At 39.8% G+C, this 20,190-nt stretch overlaps 1 protein-coding gene across 4 annotated transcripts in view; it reads left to right on the top strand.

The window, feature by feature from the left end:
* SOS1 (SOS Ras/Rac guanine nucleotide exchange factor 1) overlaps positions 1 to 20,190 on the top strand; it is a 56,737-nt gene that overhangs the window by 2,199 nt on the left and 34,348 nt on the right. Inside the window, exons 1-8 of one of the 4 annotated variants that reach the window (XM_075708364.1) lie at positions 1,207 to 1,224; positions 6,898 to 7,023; positions 9,290 to 9,421; positions 9,875 to 10,039; positions 13,669 to 13,878; positions 14,976 to 15,119; positions 18,854 to 18,964; positions 19,068 to 19,166. In XM_075708364.1, coding sequence (XP_075564479.1) covers positions 1,207 to 1,224; positions 6,898 to 7,023; positions 9,290 to 9,421; positions 9,875 to 10,039; positions 13,669 to 13,878; positions 14,976 to 15,119; positions 18,854 to 18,964; positions 19,068 to 19,166 — 1,005 coding nt within the window. Of the gene's footprint in view, positions 1 to 1,206; positions 1,225 to 6,897; positions 7,024 to 9,289; positions 9,422 to 9,874; positions 10,040 to 13,668; positions 13,879 to 14,975; positions 15,120 to 18,853; positions 18,965 to 19,067; positions 19,167 to 20,190 lie in introns of those variants that run through there. The other 3 variants (XM_075708363.1, XM_075708366.1, XM_075708365.1) reach the window with 3 other exon arrangements.

The following is a 20,190-nucleotide window of genomic DNA, read 5'->3' as shown; positions in this document are numbered from 1 at the left end:
ACTGACCCCTTGCTCTGCTAGCCAAAGAACCGAGCTGTACCTGGAGGCCAGCATGTGGGACTAGTAAAGTAGAGAGTGTGGCAGCATATGCCAGTGAGGTCAAAAGGCAGAACTGTCCTGAGGGAAACTAGTGCCTTGTGGCTTTGTCTGCTGAATTGCCAGAGCATGCTGTCTCAGTAGGAGTCAGATTATCTGAAGCTCATGTACATCCTGTCATTACTAGGGGAGAACGTTTCCTTCATTTCACTCATTAGCTGACCAGATGCTGACTCTTATTCTCAGGTAGTGACAGCAAGCCGCTTTCTGAACTCCACCTTGAAACCAGGTAGATACACAAACAGGATTGCAATGATTTCCTGCATAGCTGGAAATGAGACTTAATAGTTTGGGAAGACCTGTGTTGAATTAATATCTCCAATGAGGAGAGTGGCATTTAATTTAACATTGTTAAAGTATATATGCCAGGATGGAGTGCTCACAGCTATTGCAGAAAGCTGCCACATGTGGACTGAATCATTAAAATGCCCTGTTGTAACTGTGAGTTGGCTTGTAATGCGGAACTCAAAACTACAGCCTCAGAATCGCTTTCTTAAAAAAATAGGTATTGTTGAATCATTGGGAAAAAGAAAGCTATTTGCAATGAGTTTTTTTATCAAGCAACAAACCCAAGAATATGTAGTAAGAATAAATCTCTTCCTACATTAACAAGTTCTTAGAAGAGCATGCCTTGTATTTCATCAGGCATGAACCTTAACAATAGAACTGTATTTGCACTGAACAGCTGCATTTGCAAAAGCAGCTCTTGTACCATTCAGATCATAATGTAATCCCTTTTTTTCCAATTCTCCTTCAGATGCTGTCAAGATAGACTCCAGCGCACTCAATTAGGAAGAAAATTATGTGTACTGAGATGCTTCTTTGCCTGGTCACTGTTATTTTGAAGCAGTGAAAGAGAAGTGTTGCAGAGATCCTTGATTGCTGACGAAAGACAGTAATTGTGATGATGAGGTACAAGAAAAGGAAGTAAGAATAACAGCTGGTGTCTGAAATTGTAGTTGCAGAGGTGGACAGAAGGTGAGATGCTGGGGCTGAAGACAAAGGATTCAAGACAAGTGAAACACGAGAGCTCTTGGGTGGCTGGAGATGGAGATACGTGGCTTTTAATACACCTTGGAAAACAGACTCAGAAGGGACACCTGCAAAGTGATGCCTCTTCCAACATTGGTGTTCCTTTGCTAGTGAATTTATACATTTTACTCTGGTCATAACCTTTTGGATAGTTTTTCATAAACATCTTTCCTCATGGCTTCATCTTGCTTGTATAACTCTTGTTTATGCAGTCAGATTTCTCTGCATGCCTGTGACACTTGCTCCTTCACTGATACGTTGGTTTTTACAGTAGAAAGTGTATCATCCTTACTGATTGATACCTTAAGCAGTTTAATGATTGAGGAAAACAACTTTCTTACTGTACAGATATTCTGCTGTTTGTGTACCTCAAGTTGTTTTGAATCAGTTGAGCAATTAACAAGGGGTGCTGTTGGAATTTGTTGTGGCTTCCAAAAATGATTGGACTGATGTGGCTTGACAGCTGAGGGGGATTTGCTTTCTCAGTTAAGGAAACTGTTCTGGACAGCATGCTTCCAGGTACTCCATGTATCGTATAGTCAGTCTTCTGTACCTTTCATGAAGCAAGAGAGATGAGAAAAGCTGCTTCAGTGACTACAGAGTGCTCAGGAAGCTGTGGCTGACAAAGATATTTCTACCTGACTTTTAATTACCTAGTTTTTCAAATCAATGGTGGTCCAGTTGCCACTTGCTACTCAGAATGGCACTTCATGTACTTGGCACTGCTTCACTGCAGGTGTAGAACATCCTTAATTTCTGGGTTTTGGGTTCTCTGTTCTTCTGATGGCTATGGAGGATAAAGTTAAGATCCTACGGTTCACATCTTTACTATAAGTTTTTTCACGTACTCACTGGTGCAGTGTAATACTGCTGCCTTGATACATCAAGAGAAACATGAGCAAAAATCTGAGTCTTGTGGCCTCAGTGAATTGTTGCTGAAGTGTAGATCCAAGACATTTGTATTTGGTTTAATTTACTGGATTTTTAATTGATCAAGATAACAAAAGATGAGCAGGGTTGCCAAATATCAACAGAGATGTACAAGAATAGAAGAAAAAAACCTTTTTATGGAGTGCTTGCACTATGAGAACACTCATCCGTGCAAGCTGTACATAAAATATTTCATCCTGGAGTGTTTTAGTGATAAGCAGTTGCTTGTCAGTAGTTTTGTAGTCAATTGAGGGAAGATTAACAAAATATGTGTTGTAAGGGTTATAACATTAGTAAAGATTTTCAAAGTTACTGAAGTGAAGAAAATTCCCCCCCCCCGCAAGAAAAACCTGCTCTGTGGCCAAGTCATTTCTACTAATAATCCATCGAATAAACTGTGTCTGCAAAGGTATAGAAAATTTTAGGTTTAGAAAAATGCTTATAGTGCTTTGGAAAACAACTTGGCCTGTCATCTCATTACAGCTTCTTCCATTTTATTATCAAAATGCTGTGGTAAGTATGATGGTTTTTTTCCTTTAGACACTTTCTTACAAGTACTTCAGCTGCCACCAAGAAGACAGGCAGTGCGGCAGTACCTGTACTCAGCAGTGAAGTGCAGTTGTTCTTTAGCAGGCATTGTTTTTTGATTCGTACTGTGACTTCTTGCCAGAATCCCAGTAGATGGGTAGTCTTGCCCAGATATGAAAAAAAAATGTATCTAACCAACAGTAGATGCTTCGTTTTTGTTTCAGTTTGTTACGTAGCTTTAGAATGATTTCCTTCCGTTATGCGCTTTTCTGAAGAAGCTCTGCTGGAGCTTCTAACTGCTCCTGTTGGGACTCAGTTCAGTATTGTTTTCTCTGCAGCCTTTCACACGTAGGATTTTTCTGTGTGTTCTGTATCTTGCAGAACAACTGAGAACTGCAAGCCTGATGCTGTTGATTGTTAATGATGATTTGGGAGCATTACGCTGGTGTTTTTGTGTAGCATGTGAAGTTGCTTTAAGAAGTCTCTGGAGACTTTTTTTATCATAAGTTGAAATTTTTCAGCTTTACGATCAATGTGAATTAGGCTTTTCCTCGTGGCCGTGTGAGGAAGCGGTAACAGAAAACTGTTGCTAAGGAAGTGTGGTTTAGTATCAATCAGATGGTTAAATTTGCTGTGCAAGTCTTCCTTTCTTATCTGTTATCAAACACCTCTTTCTAGTGCAGAATGAGCTGCTGAGTGTCAGTCTAGACTTGGGTTTGGGTCATCTTGTGACCAGCTTAGAAGCTGTTGCGTTGGACCAGTTGGACACCAAGCCTCTGTGTAAGCTGAAGCTGTTCCATCAGTAGTCCTTTAACTGAAACTTGTTTCTGGGTTTGGTCTAGGTCCCTACTGATTCCCATGAGGCTTGTGGGAGTGTTTATATTTTAATTTGTTATGTAGAGTTTAAAAGGAATGGTTTGTGAAAACTTTGTTAAATAAGTTCCTAAGGGTTATAAAGTAAGATCAGATAAATATATCTTCGTATTATTCATTAAGCACATGCTTTTTAATTGGTTTCACTGACTTTTTCTGGCAGTTTAGATTTATGGTTGCCTAATTTTTAAGCTGTTGCCATTCCTGATAGAAGTTCTTTGCTTTTGCTGATTTTAAGGGAAGGGGAAGGGGGGAGGAAGCCAAGTGGTCATATCATAGGATTTTCCTGAAGTGCTACTAATTTCCTTAAGCAGACACTGCTTGCCTCTGCTTGTGTTCTTAAATGGAGCATGAAAAGCTGTTCAAGAAATGCTGGCTCTGCTTATCTTCAAATAAAGAGAATCCTGGTTGTTTCCCTTTTGAGAATTAAAAAAGACTGAGAAGATTGAACATCCAAAAAAGTGATCAGATGAGTGAAAACAGAGCCATAGAAGCAGGGATTTGTAGCTGATGTGGATTGTATTTGCCCATTAGAATTTGTTGGGGTATTGTGAAGAGTTGAAACTTCTGTGAAAAGATTTTAAGCTGCTCCTTTTAGTAATTTCCCTTATAAGATAGACATTTTGGTGTGTGTGTAGGAGGTAAGGGATGGGTTCTGTCATTATTTAAGGGAGAGGTTAAATGTTTAGATAAGAATCTTATCTAAACATCACTACACTTCAGAAGCTGTTAGTCTGTTTTTATCATGTGTATTCCTAACATAGGATTGTGAAGGATCTGGTGGGATTCAAACCATGCTTCTTCTTTTCAAAGGTGATAAGGCAGGGTGGCCCAGTTTTTAATTTAAAATCGGAGCTGACTTTATGAGAAAGATGGAAACCCTCTTGTAACTTCATCTTCTTTTTTGAAACTGGTCATGTGATAGTCTATGCTAACAGATGTTCTCATTTCTTGTCTTTTCTTACTAAATCTTGCATCTTACCCAATCTTGCATCATGTCTTAGATAATGAACTTCTTGGGACTTGCTTTGAGTACCCTCAAATAACACTGTTTTATTCTTGGTCTGAGCCTTTAGGTACTACAGTAGTGCAGATACTAAAATTACATGTTTCTATGACAATTGTACACCAAGCTATCCTGTAATTTCCCTTGTTAGTCTAGTTGTTCTCTTGCTTTCGCTTGTATGACTTTGAACCCTAAATGATGCTAAATCTCACTTAAGTAGCAATGAAGTCTATTTACTACCTACCTAATATAAATAAACTATGCTGGCAAGCCAATGGCACCTCATGATACTTTCCTCTGCCGAGGTGGAGATTCTGCTAAAGTAGAGCTTGATAGTGCCAGAAGACAATGGCCTTTGAGAAGAATGATGTGATTGGCTGCCAAACATAAATGCTTAGGAAAAATGTTTGGAACTTTATCTCCTGAACTAGGAGTAGGTTATCATTGTTGACTCTGTTTTGGCTGACTATGGATAATGTTTCAGGTCACGGCCTGATGTGGTATTTTTTGTTTGTTTGTTCTTATTCCTATAGACTCTGTGTTACAGACCGAAAGAGTTGTGATGAGGCTATTTAAGTCTACAATCTGTTTTCTAAGCAAAGGAGAAAATAGAGCTGCTCTTCATCACTCCGGTTTATCATGCTCTGTATTTTTACTGTCGGATTGACTTGGTAATTTAACACTTCTTGAAATATAAAGTGCTAGAGTATACTGTAGGGAGAATGTAATACAAATTTGTTCACTTCTGCTTTAAAAAAAAAAAAAAAATTAAGGCAACATCTTCCAGGCAGCTCAGATCAGCTCTGATCTTTAAGAGAATAATTCTGCAAGTCTGATTTCTGGTGTTAAGACATTCCAAGCTGGTACAGTATTTCAGATGTCAGTGTTTGAATTGTAAATAATGCTTGGGACTGCTGGGCATGTTACTCAGGTACCTCCACAAACACACTCTGTAGCTGTGCATGGTGAAGTTCTTGGGAAAAATGAAACTGTTGGCATAATCAAAATAGTCGCGTTAGTCAAATGGAGAAAAGTTCTCCTGTTCTATTTTTGCCAGAGTGCTTTTAACTTAAAAAAGCAGTAACTTCTGGAGATGTTTTTTAAGACCTGCTGCATAAGGGTATGCAATCTGCAAGAAACTAAATGTATGACCTAGTGTATTTAAATCAGCAGTTAAATGAGCACCAGACTGTGCCCAGACATGAAGTTTTCGAACTAATGAGTGCCTTAGCAGGCAAGTGGATTTCTATTTGAGGCTGTTGTGTGTTTGAACTTCATAACATTTAATCCTTGCTATAACTGCAAACAGGAATGAAAACTCAGGTGTGAAATTAAATAATTATGGCACCATTATTTGCATATAGACATGGGTTTAATATTTGGATGAGACAGATTGTTGGGTTTTCGTTTAAGGTGGTTAAGCTCTTATGTTGGTGATTGAGAGAATGGAGACATTTTGAGTTGTGTGCAGTGGAATAGTAAAATGATGAAATTGGGGCTTGAAAGATGTATTGTGAAAGTTAGCAGTCAGCTTGCTCTGGCATAATATTTGCCATCAGTGTAGGATTGAGGTTAAACTGCCTGTTTAAGCTCTGAACCACTGAGCTTTGTGTACCTGAAATTTAAACTGGTTAAAACTGTGCTATTTTGTGAACTACAGAAATGCAAAGGAAAGCTGTACTGGAGGGTTGTTTCGGAAGGTAAATGGCTGTCTGGAAAAATAATGGAGGAGCAAGGAGGATCGTGCCTCAGTGGATTTACACCAGTGAGAATTTTCAGACACTTATGACATACAAGTAGATGTATGGGGACCTCTGAACTGCCACTTCATGCCAGGACAACGCTGTGGCCTTTTTTTCAGTGTTTTTTACTCTAGAGGCTGACATCTTTTTAAAAAATCAGTATGGAAACAAACTTCTAAACCAGTTTTATTTTAGTAAGAGCTAATTGAGAATGGATTAAATAATTTGAAGGCTAAATACTGCTGAAATCATTGCTGTTTCTGTAGTGTGCTCTCTGTGAAAAAGGTTCTGTATTTCATCATTACAGATTGAGTGACGAACAATGAGTTGTGAAGGGGAGAAAACACCATGTCTAAAATGTCTTGTACAAACAGTGGTTTAAGAGCTAGGGGAGAACGATAAATATATGCAGGGTTTTCAAACAGTTTTCCTAATTACACTGCTACGCACTGTTATTAATTAGCTGTTTTCTTGACATTAAATGTCGCTTACAGTGATTTGAGATTTGTATTTCTATCAGGTGTAGAGGAGTGTTTCACTCATGTTCGTCTGGTGTGCCTTAATAGAGCTACATTTTGGGTTGGATTTTTCTGAGCTGTTTGGCTCATTCTTTTGTCATCTTTTTTTGCAATAAAGTATGTGGTTTGGGGAAGAGCAAACTCAAAGCTTGAATTCTTCTGTTTCCTATAGGTTCAGGTGCAAGTCCATCCTAAACTTTCCTCTACTGAAGATGCATTACAGTATGTGGAGGAGTTAATTCTCCAGTTGTTAAATATGTTGTGTCAAGCCCAACCAAGAAGTTTTCTGGATGTAGAGGTATAGAGAATAATTATTACAAATCTGTAATAATTTCAGCTGTTACATGAAAAGTTAATATATTAATCATTTCACAGTCTAAAAAGGAAAGCAGTAATTATGTATCTTTATGTAGCAGAACCTTCAGCATAAAGCCTGCTGAGTTACCAATAGCTGATTTTCCTATCTGTTGAATTTGTTCAATGCACAGTAAAACTATCTGTGAACTGTATTACTGTATAATAGATGATGAGTGTAACTTGTGTACATAAAGCTGACTGGTTCCTTTCAAAAGACCTTTTTCCCCTCACTGATATTGCATGCAAACTGTAGCTGCTTAGTCTGAGGCTCTGAGCTGCTTTCTCAGTATGGTGATTCAGGCTGATACACTCCCCCTGCCCCGGAAATTTGAACAAAAATACTTCTGTCACTTTCTCAGAATGATTCGAGGAACACTTCTTTCGTCTATACAGAAATCTCTTACAATTGCCTTTTCAAAGATCTAGAACCTCTGTTGCTCAGAAAAGCAGCTTGGTGTTTGAGAAGAGGGCTTGATCTAAGAAGAGTTTCTCCATCTGAGAAACAAAGTTAAGCTAAATGAATTAGGCTTCTAAGCCCATGAATACTTTTGTAGCCCTTTGTGCTTAACCATGATTTGAAGACTGTAATGCCAAACTACAGACTCCATGTGCAGTGTGCCTGTTGGTTTCCAGTATTCGAGGGCTGTGCCTGTGCCGGGTTAGGTAACAAAACAGGATGCAACTTCCTCATGTTCTGAAGAAAGTGGACTAATAGCAACTGCCCCCCTGCCCCCACCCCCCCACTCCCCCCCAAAAAAAACCCAAAACCCCACCCTTTAAAAAAAAAAAAGTAGCTGTCTCTGAGCTCAAGATTTGTGAATTTCATCCTTCCTTTTCTCTTTTGAACACTGACACCTCTAATGGTGCTCCACTGTCCCCTTTAGTGGCCGGCCTGTTATGCAAAATCATTCTGGTCTGGCAGCTCAAGAGACAAGAGTTTTGTGGAGGATTGTTTAATACTGTTTTAAACAATGCTAACAAAGAACTTGACATGCAGCATGGCATTATGAGTCTTATGGCTGTGAAGTTAGGATGGGAAATGCAAGAATTAGAGGTGATCAAGCAGCCTCAATTTACCCCCTTTGTGTTTATGCATAAGGATGCTGTCTTTAATTATATCATCATCCACATTTATTTTTCCCCCAGGACACTTTCACTGTTCTATCAGCAGGCTGGACTATGTTAGGGGGAGTGAATTGGTATTAGATAGCAAATGAGACCTTTTTTTTTTTTTGGTAGGACCTCTGCTTTCCTTTTCCAGAAGTATTACAATGAGGGGAGAAAAAGAAAAGCCTGTACTTTCCAAAGTATTCTGTCCCAGTTTTTTTGTCAGAAAGTTTTTGTTTGTGTACTTTGTCCTGTACCATCTCTTTGTAAGTGGTCATTAACTTCATCTTCCTCATTTCATGGTTGCTCAAACGGCAGTCATATTTACGTAAGTGAGCACTTGCAACCAAAACAGTCAGTGGGAACTGTGGTCTGAAAAAATGAAATGTGAAGTTATCTTGAGAAATGAGATTTCTGGCATCTTTGAACACCAGGACTACCAAAAATGGTGAAGGTTTTGAACCCCCAGAGATGTGTGTGTGAGTTCCAGCAGGAGGGTTGTTCAATGCATGAGAGAGTGTAGGTGTCCTCGGGCACCCTGACTGCTGGAAGGAGTAAATAAACAGGGGCATATAAGGTCCAACTGTAGACTATGAAACTGTTTTAAAGTATGTGGGTGCTGTTGGATATTCTCTATTATGTTCATTGCCATTGTTGGAACAGTTTGCATGTGTTCAGTCTGGACCATGTGTTGATCAGTAAAGGTGAAACAGAAAACTCATATCATCTCGGTGACCATTCTGTACAGAGAATAAAGGGCTAGGATAAAATGTAGTCATGTATTTAAATGCTGAATTACCAGGCATGTGTACAAGGGGAGCAAATTGTGCCTGCAATGGCAACTTAATTCTGGTACTTCTCAAATTTTGAGTACTACATTATTCTATGATAATGATATTCTGATACAGCTTGATGAATGTAGTGAGCAGCACGTACCAAAATGATAAAATTTACAGGTGTTGTACAAGCTTTTATAGTTGAAATACTAACATTAGCAAACATTCCTTTGCTAAGTAATGGAAGGCAATTTGATAATGTAGTAGTATTGCTAAGCTCATTCAGATTGTGCAGTTACCTTCTAGTCCTGCTTTTTTTTTAAGGATCGTGTTCAAAAAAGTTTTCCCCATCCTATTGATAAGTGGGCAATAGCTGATGCCCAGTCTGCTATTGAGAAGAGGAAACGAAGAAATCCCTTATCTCTCCCAGTAGAAAAAATCCATCCTTTATTAAAGGTAAGCAGTGACTTAATCTTGCTTTTAGGATCAGTTAGAAGTTAATACCTTCGTTTCATGTAATGTCTGTATGCTGCCTGAAATGTAAACAAAAAGGAATAAGAATATCACAAAGCCAAGAACTCATTTGCTATGAATTTGATTGTTCTTGTTCCATTTTGCATGACTAAGAAAACACTCAAGAAATTTCTGGAAATAGCCCTAAATGTTTAAGTGAGGTTTTTGGGACAGTTGTTTGGCTGTTGTCACTTCCACAGTTGACAGAGCAGCATCTGCAATGACACTGTTTCTTGTCTAGGGCTATAGACTGCTGTGTTTCTATTACTAAAATAGACTGTGGATATGTGGTGAATGTTTATTGAGTAGGGGCTTAAGGTTATTGGTTTTAGTTGTAACCCGCGCTGTGTATTTTATCAGCTGATAACAGTGGAATGCTTATTTCTTTTCTTTCAGGAAGTTCTAGGCTACAAAATTGACCACCAAGTGTCTGTTTACATAGTGGCAGTATTAGAATACATTTCTGCAGACATCTTAAAATTGGTTGGGAATTATGTGCGGAATATAAGACATTATGAGATTACAAAACAAGATATTAAAGTGGCAATGTGTGCTGATAAGGTAAGCCTAACTCTTGTTCCTCATTTTACGAGCAAATTTTAGTTAAGCTTTGAGAGGACAATGTCTGTTCCTTATTGAGTACATGGAATGTTGTACCTTTGAAAGAAGAAATTACTGCCATAGAATACAGTTCCAGTAATAGAGCAAAGCTACCAAAAAGCTGATTGAGCTTCCAGAGCTGTTGCTTGTACTTATTAATAGTTAAGTCTCTCTTCCTTTTGATATCACTTGCCTAATCTCAGCAATGTGTGAATGCTTTAACAATTTTTGTGAAGCAGCACTAACTTAAAAATTTAACATCCCTAAGCTATAATGGCGGAGCCTTATTTTGTAGCTTGAAAAAAAAAAAAAAAGGCTGAAATTAAGCTTGGGTGTTCTCCCAAAATAAATAAGACTTTATTGCATGTAAAAAGTAGTGTTTGATGGTCTAGCATTTTCAAACAAAAAACCCACCTGCATTAGCATCTCAGCCTAATCCTCCTTAGTGGTCCATAGTTTTTAGCTGCAGTTAGTCTTTCTTGTAGCTTCAGAAGGTTCATTAGGTTCAGACAGGAATCAAGCTTTCTTTTCCAGCAGTGATAGAGCAAAGTCCCCTGTCTGTCTTTCAGGTGCCTTTGCACTCCAGCTTCTGTGGCCACCTGATTAGCATCTCAAGTTTTCCATTGTTTAAAAAACAAAGCTTGAAGTTAATCCTTTAAGGGATGTGGCTTGAGAATCTCTAATCTTGCTGAAGTCCAGGGATTTTCAGATTTATCACCTCTTTTCAGTATTTTGTCTTGGTCTATGTTAATATATTCAGCTGGGATCGTCTCTGTGTTTTGTGTTTCAACGAATGCCTTTGTCTCATTCCTGTGTGCTTTTTTTTTTAATCCTACCTACTTCACCTTTCTTTATTCTCTCGTAAGATATCTTGTGAGGTCTTGAAGAGTCAAGTACTTCTCAGTCATGACTGTAGTCTTGGTCACTCTTGCTTTTGGGCACATCCGCCTGGGTCATTAGGGCAGGGTTTGAAGCTGTATGTTTGAATATTTGTCATAGAATAATAACAGGAACAACTGCTATTGGTGCATGCTTCTTTCTATCCTAGGAAAGGTGTTGAGTAGAAGAGCTGTGATGAAGTTGATTTAAGAACTTACATTACATTGGAGGAACTCTTTGATATGTATTCTGATATATGAACTCTATGATACGCAGAAGAAACTTTTGAAAGGCTCTAAAGCAGGCCTGTTGATTTACTGCCTCAGCAGAACAAGCCATTGAAAGGTGGTCCCAAGGTGTTTTCTTCCCAGTTGCATTGCGAAACTTCACAGAATATTATGTTCATACCCATAACATGTTCTGCTTGTTTTTATTTTTTGAAATAAAACATCCAGAACAGTTTCTTGGCCCTGTGTGCCATTTTTTTCTCAAGCACTTTCACACTTGCTTTGGTGCCACCCATCCATCTGGAAAATTTTGCCTTGTCTGCAAAAACCAAACTCTATTAATACAAGCTGTTTTTCTTCTACTGTCTACTTGTGCTTCTGATTGCTCTAAATTCAATATAGGGGGTATAGTTACTTTAATTTGTTTCTGTGGATTTCATAGTAGTGAGATATGCACCTTGTGAATACAGCCTGTAGTCTTCTAGCTCAAGTATGTGCTAGAACTGTGTCTGTGAAGTAAAGTTGGAAATGTTGGGGGCTCCTTGAATACCTGCATTATTCCATGTAATTTCCTACAGTAGTGACCCTGTAATGTCCCATTCCCCAGAAGTAGTTAGGATTCTCCTTATAATCTGAGTTCTGTGTACATTCGCTGGCTTTGAAAGATGAATCGCCTTCTGTTCTTAGAACTTCAGAAGTCAGTCTTAATGCAAAATGTCCATTGTTCTGCTTTCAGAGAAGCTTAAGACCAGGGTGTGTAGCAGGGACCTTTGACTCACTAGGAGAAAGAACCTGTTGTGTGCCCATTTCCCTCCTCACTAGACCTGTATATTTTTGAGGAATGTTAGGACAAGACCTGGATGAAGAATGACTGCTCTAGGTAGGTGTGTTTCTTCCAATATTCAAGTCTGAACCTACCAGACCATCTCTTGAACTTACAGATCCCCCATTAGTGTCTTGCAGAATAGTTCATTTGTCTAATATCAGTAGTCAGCAGTTTGGTTAACTGACGTATTCTGGAGAAGTGCCTGTAACATGCTTTAAAGAAAGAAGACTTTTACTGCAAATACCAGGGTAAATGTCATGTTTGTTGTGGCTCGTTCAGAAGTTTATTTCTTGATTTCCAGTTTTAGAATTATTTTGAAAAACACTTTCCCGTTCTGTTTTCTGCCATTTTAAAAACTCTAGTTCATATTTGTGTTAGCCTTCCCTCCTGTGGCTCTCAGAGGAGTATTTACAGCTTTGATCTTGCAGTCTTTTCCTCAGTCTTTTCAGTAATTGACAGCAGTCATGTCAGTCTCTGCAGTAACAGGCATAGGTTGCCATGGCTTCACCTCCATCTGTTCGGAAGGGAGGCTGGCAAATGGTGCTTAAGTTCTCATTTATTTTGAAGTTCACATGTATTGTTTGACACACTTCATGACTTCCTGGAAGGGGTGTAGCTCTGGGCAGCAGATTTGTTTATAAATGCTGTCCCATCTGTCTATCCCATGACAAAGTCATCTTGTATGTTGAACTACATTGTATGCTGGCTTGTTGTAAAGATTTGCTACATCCCTGTAGATTGTGGACCCTCTTTAGGTTTTCTTTCTGCTAAAGATACTTCAGATTAGGATGCCTTTTACTAATTTGTGGTCAACTTACATAGTTTACCTTTTAAGATGTTCTTTGAGTATCACAGAAAGAACCCAAAGTGTGATTTCTGTTTGCCACTTGCTAAGTCATTGTAATGACTCCTGGCTCAGATACCATGTTTGGAAGAACTGTTCAGTGATCCACTTTTCTTGACATCTGAATTTGTAATTGCTTGTGTTTGGTAAGCCTTGCTTGGGTATGAATTGGGACCTCTGGTAGTCAAAAGTTTTTAGACGTCCTTTTGTCTATGTGGTTCTGCAATATGACAGCCACTTTTTCTGAAGCTGGTGTCCTTCCTCAACAGTCCATTTTAACAAGAGAACTCAGGAGTTAAGGATAGAAATCAGGCCATGCACAGTGTATGGGCAGGCTGGTATTCATCGCAGACAGGTTACAGGTTTCTGCGCGCGATCACATATGACTTCCTGTTAAAGCTAAAGCTGAAAAGCCAAAATGCACACACTTTTTGACTCAAGATAGTACAGTATCTTCAGAAATTTAGATTGTGCTCAGCTAATTCGGAGTAATAGAATACAGCTAAGTGTGTTTCTACTTCATAGACTTCTTAAAATTGTAATTGAGTTTAGACTACATTTTTGGAGAGATGTCAGTGGTCTAAATGACTGGGAATTCTTCAGAAATTGCCAATGCAAATAATGACTTACAAATTCATAGCAATTACTATTGCTTTTGTAATGCTTGACCAATTGCAGAATGATAATACATAAATCTTGATGCTGATCAGTCTTATTTCATGGGAATAATAGATTTTCTTTACTGGTGACTTACTGGTAGATCTTGAAAAGAAATTGTTCTCACTTTGCGGATTTCCCCCTCTTTGCTATCTAGGTATTAATGGATATGTTCCATCAAGATGTAGAAGATTTAAGTGCACTAACTTTATCTGATGAGGAGCCCTCCACCTCAGGGGAGCAAACCTATTATGACTTAGTGAAGTCATTTATGGCAGAAGTTCGACAATATATAAGGGAACTAAATCTCATTATCAGAGTTTTTAGAGAGCCATACGCCTCCAACTCCAAACTATTTTCATCTCATGTAAGTATTGTACAAACCACAAATGAAAAAAAAAACCCAAAACCCAAAAAACAACACCTTACTATAATATCTATAAATCTAGATGAACACTTCTAGAACTTAACTATTGTCCAGTTTAACATATCAATAGTAGAGGAAGCACTGGTCTTGAGTTCTGAAATGGAAGTACTAAAGGAGCACTTGTGGGGAAGCACTGGTTTTGTAGAGCTGTGGAAGAAACCACCCAATTTACTATACTTACTTGCAGGCCTGTAATTTAAGATTTGTCACTGTTGTTCTTTGCCATGTTTGAATCGTAAATTTTTATCTATTTGTATAAATATATATAGTCATTATTTTAAAAATAAATTTTATGATCTTGCATAAATTATACAGAAAGTATATAATAAAATACATTATAAAATCTTGTTCTGTTAAAGGAAGTGCTTGACTCATAACAGAGTAGCTTTGCACATAACTTTCTTGTCCTGGTTTCGGCTGGGATAGAGTTAATTTTCTTCCTAGCAGCAGGCATAGTGCTGTGTTTTGGATTTAGTAGGAGAAGAATGTTGATAACATGCTGATGTTTTTAGTTGTTGCTGAGTACTGCTTATGCTAGTCAAGGACTTTTCAGCTTCCCATGCTCTGCCAGATGCACAAGAAACTGGGAGGGGGCACAGCCAGAATAGTTGATCCAAACTGCCCAAAGGGCTATTCCATACCATATGATGTCATGCTCAGTATATAAACTGGGGGGGGTTGGCTGGGGAGCAGCAATCGCTGCTCGGGAACCCTCTGGATATCGGTCAGCGGGTGGTGAGCAATTGCATTGTGCATCACTTGCTTTGTATATCATTATTATTATTACCATTATTATACTGTTACTATTAGCATTACTATTTTACTTTATTTCAATTATTAAACTGTTCTTATCTCAACCCAGGAGTGTTTCTCACTCTTACTCCTCCAATTCTCTCCCCCATCCCATTGGGGTAGGGGGAGTGAGCGAGCGGCTGCGTGGTGCTTAGTTGCTGGCTGGGGCTAAACCACGACATTTCTTCTTAGAAATTGTGTCCTATTCCCTGTTGATTTTTGCCTGGTTCTGTTGCTTTTTGCAGGATGTGGAAAATATATTTAGTCGCATATCAGACATTCATGAACTTAGTGTGAAGTTGTTGGGTCATATAGAAGACACTGTTGAAATGACAGATGAAGGTAGTCCTCATCCGCTAGTAGGCAGCTGTTTTGAAGACATGGCAGAGGTAAGAAAATACTTGGGGTTTTTTTTGCTATTCATATGTATTTTAATGACTTGCACTTAGATGATAAGTGCATCTCCATGCTAGCTGACTTTGTTTAGGTTGAGATCTCTTCTTCCAGCTGCACCATGATGACCAGACTGCCCATTTTTGAGAATGCTTTTACCTTTTTAGTCTCTAAACCTCAGTTTTTATAGGGCTGTTTAAACTTTAGAGAGCATGGGGGGAGGGTGGGACACCTGTGACTAGACTTCAGCAGAAATGGAGGTATCCTGTAAAGAGGTTGTAGATCAGTACTGTTGTGGCAAGAAGTGGAACAAGGGCTTCTTTTCCAACAGGCTTGCTGTCCTGGTTTCGGACACTTGCTAAGCTGGCGAGAAAGGCTTTTGAACTAGACTTGTAGTGGATGGAGACCAAAGCTTGCAGATTGAAGAATTAAGAGAAGGGGATGTGCGTAACAAAGCATGACAGCAAAGGCTCTTGCACCTTCCTCCTGAGAAGGTGGGATGACCAAAGGCTCATCTGAAGTGTCTTGTTTCCCCAGGGTGCATGTGCTCATGTGCAGATAGGAGGATCTGGGAGTCTGTGCACAGTTGCAGAGCTGTCATGTGACTGGAATTAGCAATATGGCAGGAAGGGTTGCATGATGGAGGGCTGTATAAATGTAGGGACTCAAGAAGGATAGATGGGGAAGATGAGGCCAGGAGGCTTAACAAAAGATCAGCTCAAATATATGGAGCTCTGTTACGGAATGAATGATGAGCTGGTTGAATGATTCAGGATCAGAGGAGGCCACCAAAGGGCATGCAAGCTTCTCCTGCAAAGACTGCACAATTGACAAGTGGCCAGAACCTTCTCTAAACAAGTAGAAGTTGTCATCTTATCACAGGCCCTGGTTCTCTTGGGAGAATAACCTTCCTGACATCTGCTGGGTGGGCAACTTACTGTGGTTCAAGTAATCCAGAAGATTTCTAGAGGGCACTGGGGACAGGATTTTTTGTGGCACGTGCTGATGGGCAAACTAAGAAAGTTGCTGCACTTGACATCTTTCTCATGAACAAGGAAGAACTGGCAGGAACATTGTAGCTAATGGCAGGCTTGGCCACAGGTGGTAGAGATGGTAGAGTTTAAGGTCCTGAGGGAAGTGCAGGAGATAAGCAGACTGAAGACCCTGGGCTTTGGGAGAGCAGACTTTGCTTGTTCAGGGAATTGGGAGGCAGGATCACCTTGGTGGCTGCCTTGAGGGTAGAAAGGGCTCAGGAGAGCTGGTTTATTTTCAAAGGCAATGTGTTTAAAGCACAAGGAGTATGCATTCCCAGACCCTAAGAAAAAGGGTAGGTGTAGCAGGAGGCAAGGACAGGTGCAGTTTGGCTTGTTTAACCAAACTTGGGCCCCTCACTTCAAGACAGAGAAAGTGCTGGAGCGTGTCCAAAGAAGAGCAGTGAAACTAGTGAAGGGTCTAGAGAACAAGTCCTGTGAGGAGTGGCTGAGGAAACTGGTGTTTAGTCTGGAGAAAAGGAGGCTGAGGGGAGACCTTATTGCTCTCTACAACTACCTAAAAGGAGGCTATAACGAGGTGGGTGTTGGTCTCTTCTCCCAAGTAACAAGTGATAGGATGAGAGGAAGTGGCCTCAAGTTGTGCTAGGGCAGCTTTAGATTGGATATTGGAAAAAATTTCTTCACCAGCAGGGTTATCAAGCACTGGAACAGGCCGCCCAGGGAAGCGGTTTAGTCGCCATCCCTGGAGGTGTTTAAAAGATGTGTGGACATGATGCTTAGGGACATGGTTTAGTGGTGGACTTGCTAGTGTTAGGTTTATGGTTGGACTCGATGAAGGGTCTTTCCAACCTAAATGATTCTATCATTCAAAAGAAACATAGGCTTCCCAGGAGGAAGGGCTGCAGCTAAGCTGGAGTTAAACTTGGTGAGGAATGTGAAGCAAAGTAAGAAAGGCTTGTATAGGTAAAATAGCATGAAAAAGATGATCATAGAAAATGTATCTCGCTCATGGGGTGAGAGACCCTATGCTGGAGGATGTGGAATGGACGGAGGTACTCAAGTCTCCTTTGCTTGGTCTTTACTGGAAAGATGTGCTTCTAGGTTTCCCCGTTAGGCCTGCTACCAAAGGTTGAGGGAGAGAGGTGAAAGTCAAAGATCAAGTTAGGGACTATTGATCTAAGGTGGATATATGCAACTCTATGGGTCAGGACGGGATGTTGAGGCAGCTGGCTAATGTTATTGCAAGGCCACTGTCTAGAATTCTTGAAATTCAGTGGTGAGTTGTTAGCAAATCTTTCTGGAATTCACATCCAGCCATGTGAAAGACTAGAAGGTGATCTGCAACAGCCAGCACAGAATTCTGAAGGACAAACTGTACCTGACCAACCTGACTGCTTCCTAAGAGGACATGGCTGGCTCCATGGACAAAGGGAAGAACAGTTAATATCCTTTATCTGAACTTCAGCAAGGCCTTCAGCACAGTTTCTCATAGTATCACTATAGTCAGCTTGATGAGATGTAGACTAGCTAGTTGAATTATAGAGCGGGTGGGAAATTGGCTGGAATGGCAGGCTTGAAGGACTGTCATCAGGAATACAAAGTCCATCTGGTGGCCAATGGTTAGTGGCATTCCTCAGGGTTTGATACTGGGGCTGGTACTGTTTAACGTCTGTATTAGTGTTGTGGGAGAAGGTCTGCTTCATCAAGTTGGTAGATGATGCCAAATTGGGGGGGGGGGGTGGGGGGGGCGGGACACAACACACAGGAGGACAGGGCTATTTCTTGGGGTACCTGACAGGCTGGAGAAATGGACCTACAGGAACCTCATGAAGTTGAGTAAAGGCAAACATGAAGTTCCGTACCTGGGACCAAACAACCCAATGTAGTGGTCTAGATGCCTGGCTGAGGAGCAGTACTGCTCGACAGGGCTTGGAGGTCCTCGTGAATTGGCAGGGAAAGCTAACTGCCTGCTGGGTTGTATTAGGAAAAGTGTAGTTGGCAGGCTGAGGGATCACTTCCTGTGTAGCAGTTGAGACCACATCTGGCATATTGTGTCCAGTTTTGGTCTTCCTAGTACAAGATATGCTTATACATGAGGGTTGACATGATGATTAAGATGTTGAGGCCCATGATGTACGAAGAGGGTTAAGAGTGCTGGGTTTATTCAGTCTTAAAAAGAGATGTTTGAGGAAGGAGATCTTATTGCTGTCTTCAGTTACCTGAAGGGAAGGTGTAGAAAAGACTGAGGCAGGCTCTTATTGGGGGTTCACAGTAGAGAACTGTGAGGTGAGATGAGAGAGAGCATGCGAATGGTAAAAAGAGTAATGCTGATGAGGTACTGGGGGGGGGGGGGGGGGGGGAGGAGAAATCTGCAAGAACAACTGAACATTGGATTAGGCTGCCCGGAGAGGTTTTGGTGCCTCCATTCTTGGACGTACTTGGAACTCAACTGGATGAGACCCAGAGCAACCTCAGCTAGCTTTGATGCTGGATCTGGCTTTGGCCCTGAGGTGGACCCTCCTATGAACAGGGAATTGGACCAGTTGACCTACAGAGATCTATTCCAGACTGAATTACTCCATGAGTCTGCGCATGTAAAAGTGTTGATTCTTCTCTATAGGTGTTTTGGAAAAAGTATGCAGAAAAGTCAGTCCTATGTAGTATATGAATTTTCTTTAAGAAATATGAAGTTTAGATATTGGATCAGTTTTGTAAAATTATTCTGTATTTCTTCTTAGGAACTAGCATTTGACCCCTATGAATCATATGCACAAGATATTTTGCGACCTGGTTTTCATGATCATTTTCTAAGTCAATTATCAAAGCCAGGAGCAGCATTTTATTTACAGGTAACTTTCTTTTAAGTAAGCTATATTACTGCTATTTTAACTACATTATATTGTTGCTTCAACACATTTATTGTTTTAAGACTGAAACTTATTTTGTTTCTAGTCAATAGGTGAAGGCTTTAAAGAAGCTGTTCAGTATGTTCTACCCCGGCTGCTCCTTGCCCCTGTTTACCACTGTCTTCATTATTTTGAACTGCTAAAAGTAAGAACGTTGTGTCAGTCATGTTTTTTTCATAATTCTTAGCGTTGGATAACAGCACTTTGTGTGCCCAGTTAGGTGTAAAACCTTTTACTAGAATGGGTGTAATAAAACTGCTGTGATGAAAGAAAAGCAGGTTTTTTGCTCTGGTGTGTGCTATAACTAACTGAATATCAACATGTAATTTCATGGAAGTTTTACAGCAGCTAATGATTTGTGTTGAGTAATCAAGTTACTATTAATTTAGAAAGCAGTAGAGATCTAGATACTCTCATTCTGTGAATGATTATTTCAACAGTGGTAAAAGATAATGGTAAACAGCTGTATTACAGAAAATGTCCAAGGCTTTCTCAAGGTGTTACTTTGTAAATTTCAAATCACAGTAAGATTTCCTTTCAGACTTTTCATAAAAGCTTTGGTGTTCTTGCAGTGCACATCCCATGGTGGTTGTAAAGGTGATATCCTTCATTCAAAGGGAAGGCTTGGTTGATACATACAATTCTTGGGCTTTTTGTAATGAGACCTCACATCGGCAGGGTGATAATAAAGACTCTGTAACATACACAGGTAAAGAAAATAGCAGCGGAAGGTTTTTCTGGGGCATTTATCAGTTATCACTGAATTATAATTTTTAAGGAGTGTAGAGCATTTTGAGGAAAATTTTGAAGTAGAATCTTCATTTGGACTTAATGGAAACTCATAAGGGTTGCAGTGTTCCAAACTTAATTACTTGATGAAATTTGGATCAGAAGTTAAAAAAAAAAAAAACAAACCACCAAAAAAAAAAACCCCACCACCTCTGCTCTTCTGAAGAAATGTGGGTGTGGTTTTTTTGAATGTTTGGTTGTCTTGGGATAACCCAGTAATTAGGCCATCTTTTTGTCTGAGTGTCTACAGTTTTAACACCATTTTTACTGATTTAGATCTACACATAGAGCTTTGGCATTTAGCTCATCTTATGTAACATGCTTTTTTGAATTTTGGAACGTATGCTTGATCTGTTTGTCTAGCTCATGGGTTTGGTCTG

The sequence above is a fragment of the Pelecanus crispus genome, chromosome 3 (genome assembly GCF_030463565.1).
Source record: "Pelecanus crispus isolate bPelCri1 chromosome 3, bPelCri1.pri, whole genome shotgun sequence".
NCBI classification, from domain to species: domain Eukaryota; kingdom Metazoa; phylum Chordata; class Aves; order Pelecaniformes; family Pelecanidae; genus Pelecanus; species Pelecanus crispus.
The sequence above is the reverse complement of the archived record's forward strand: the minus strand, read 5'-3'. Positions and strand labels throughout refer to the sequence as shown.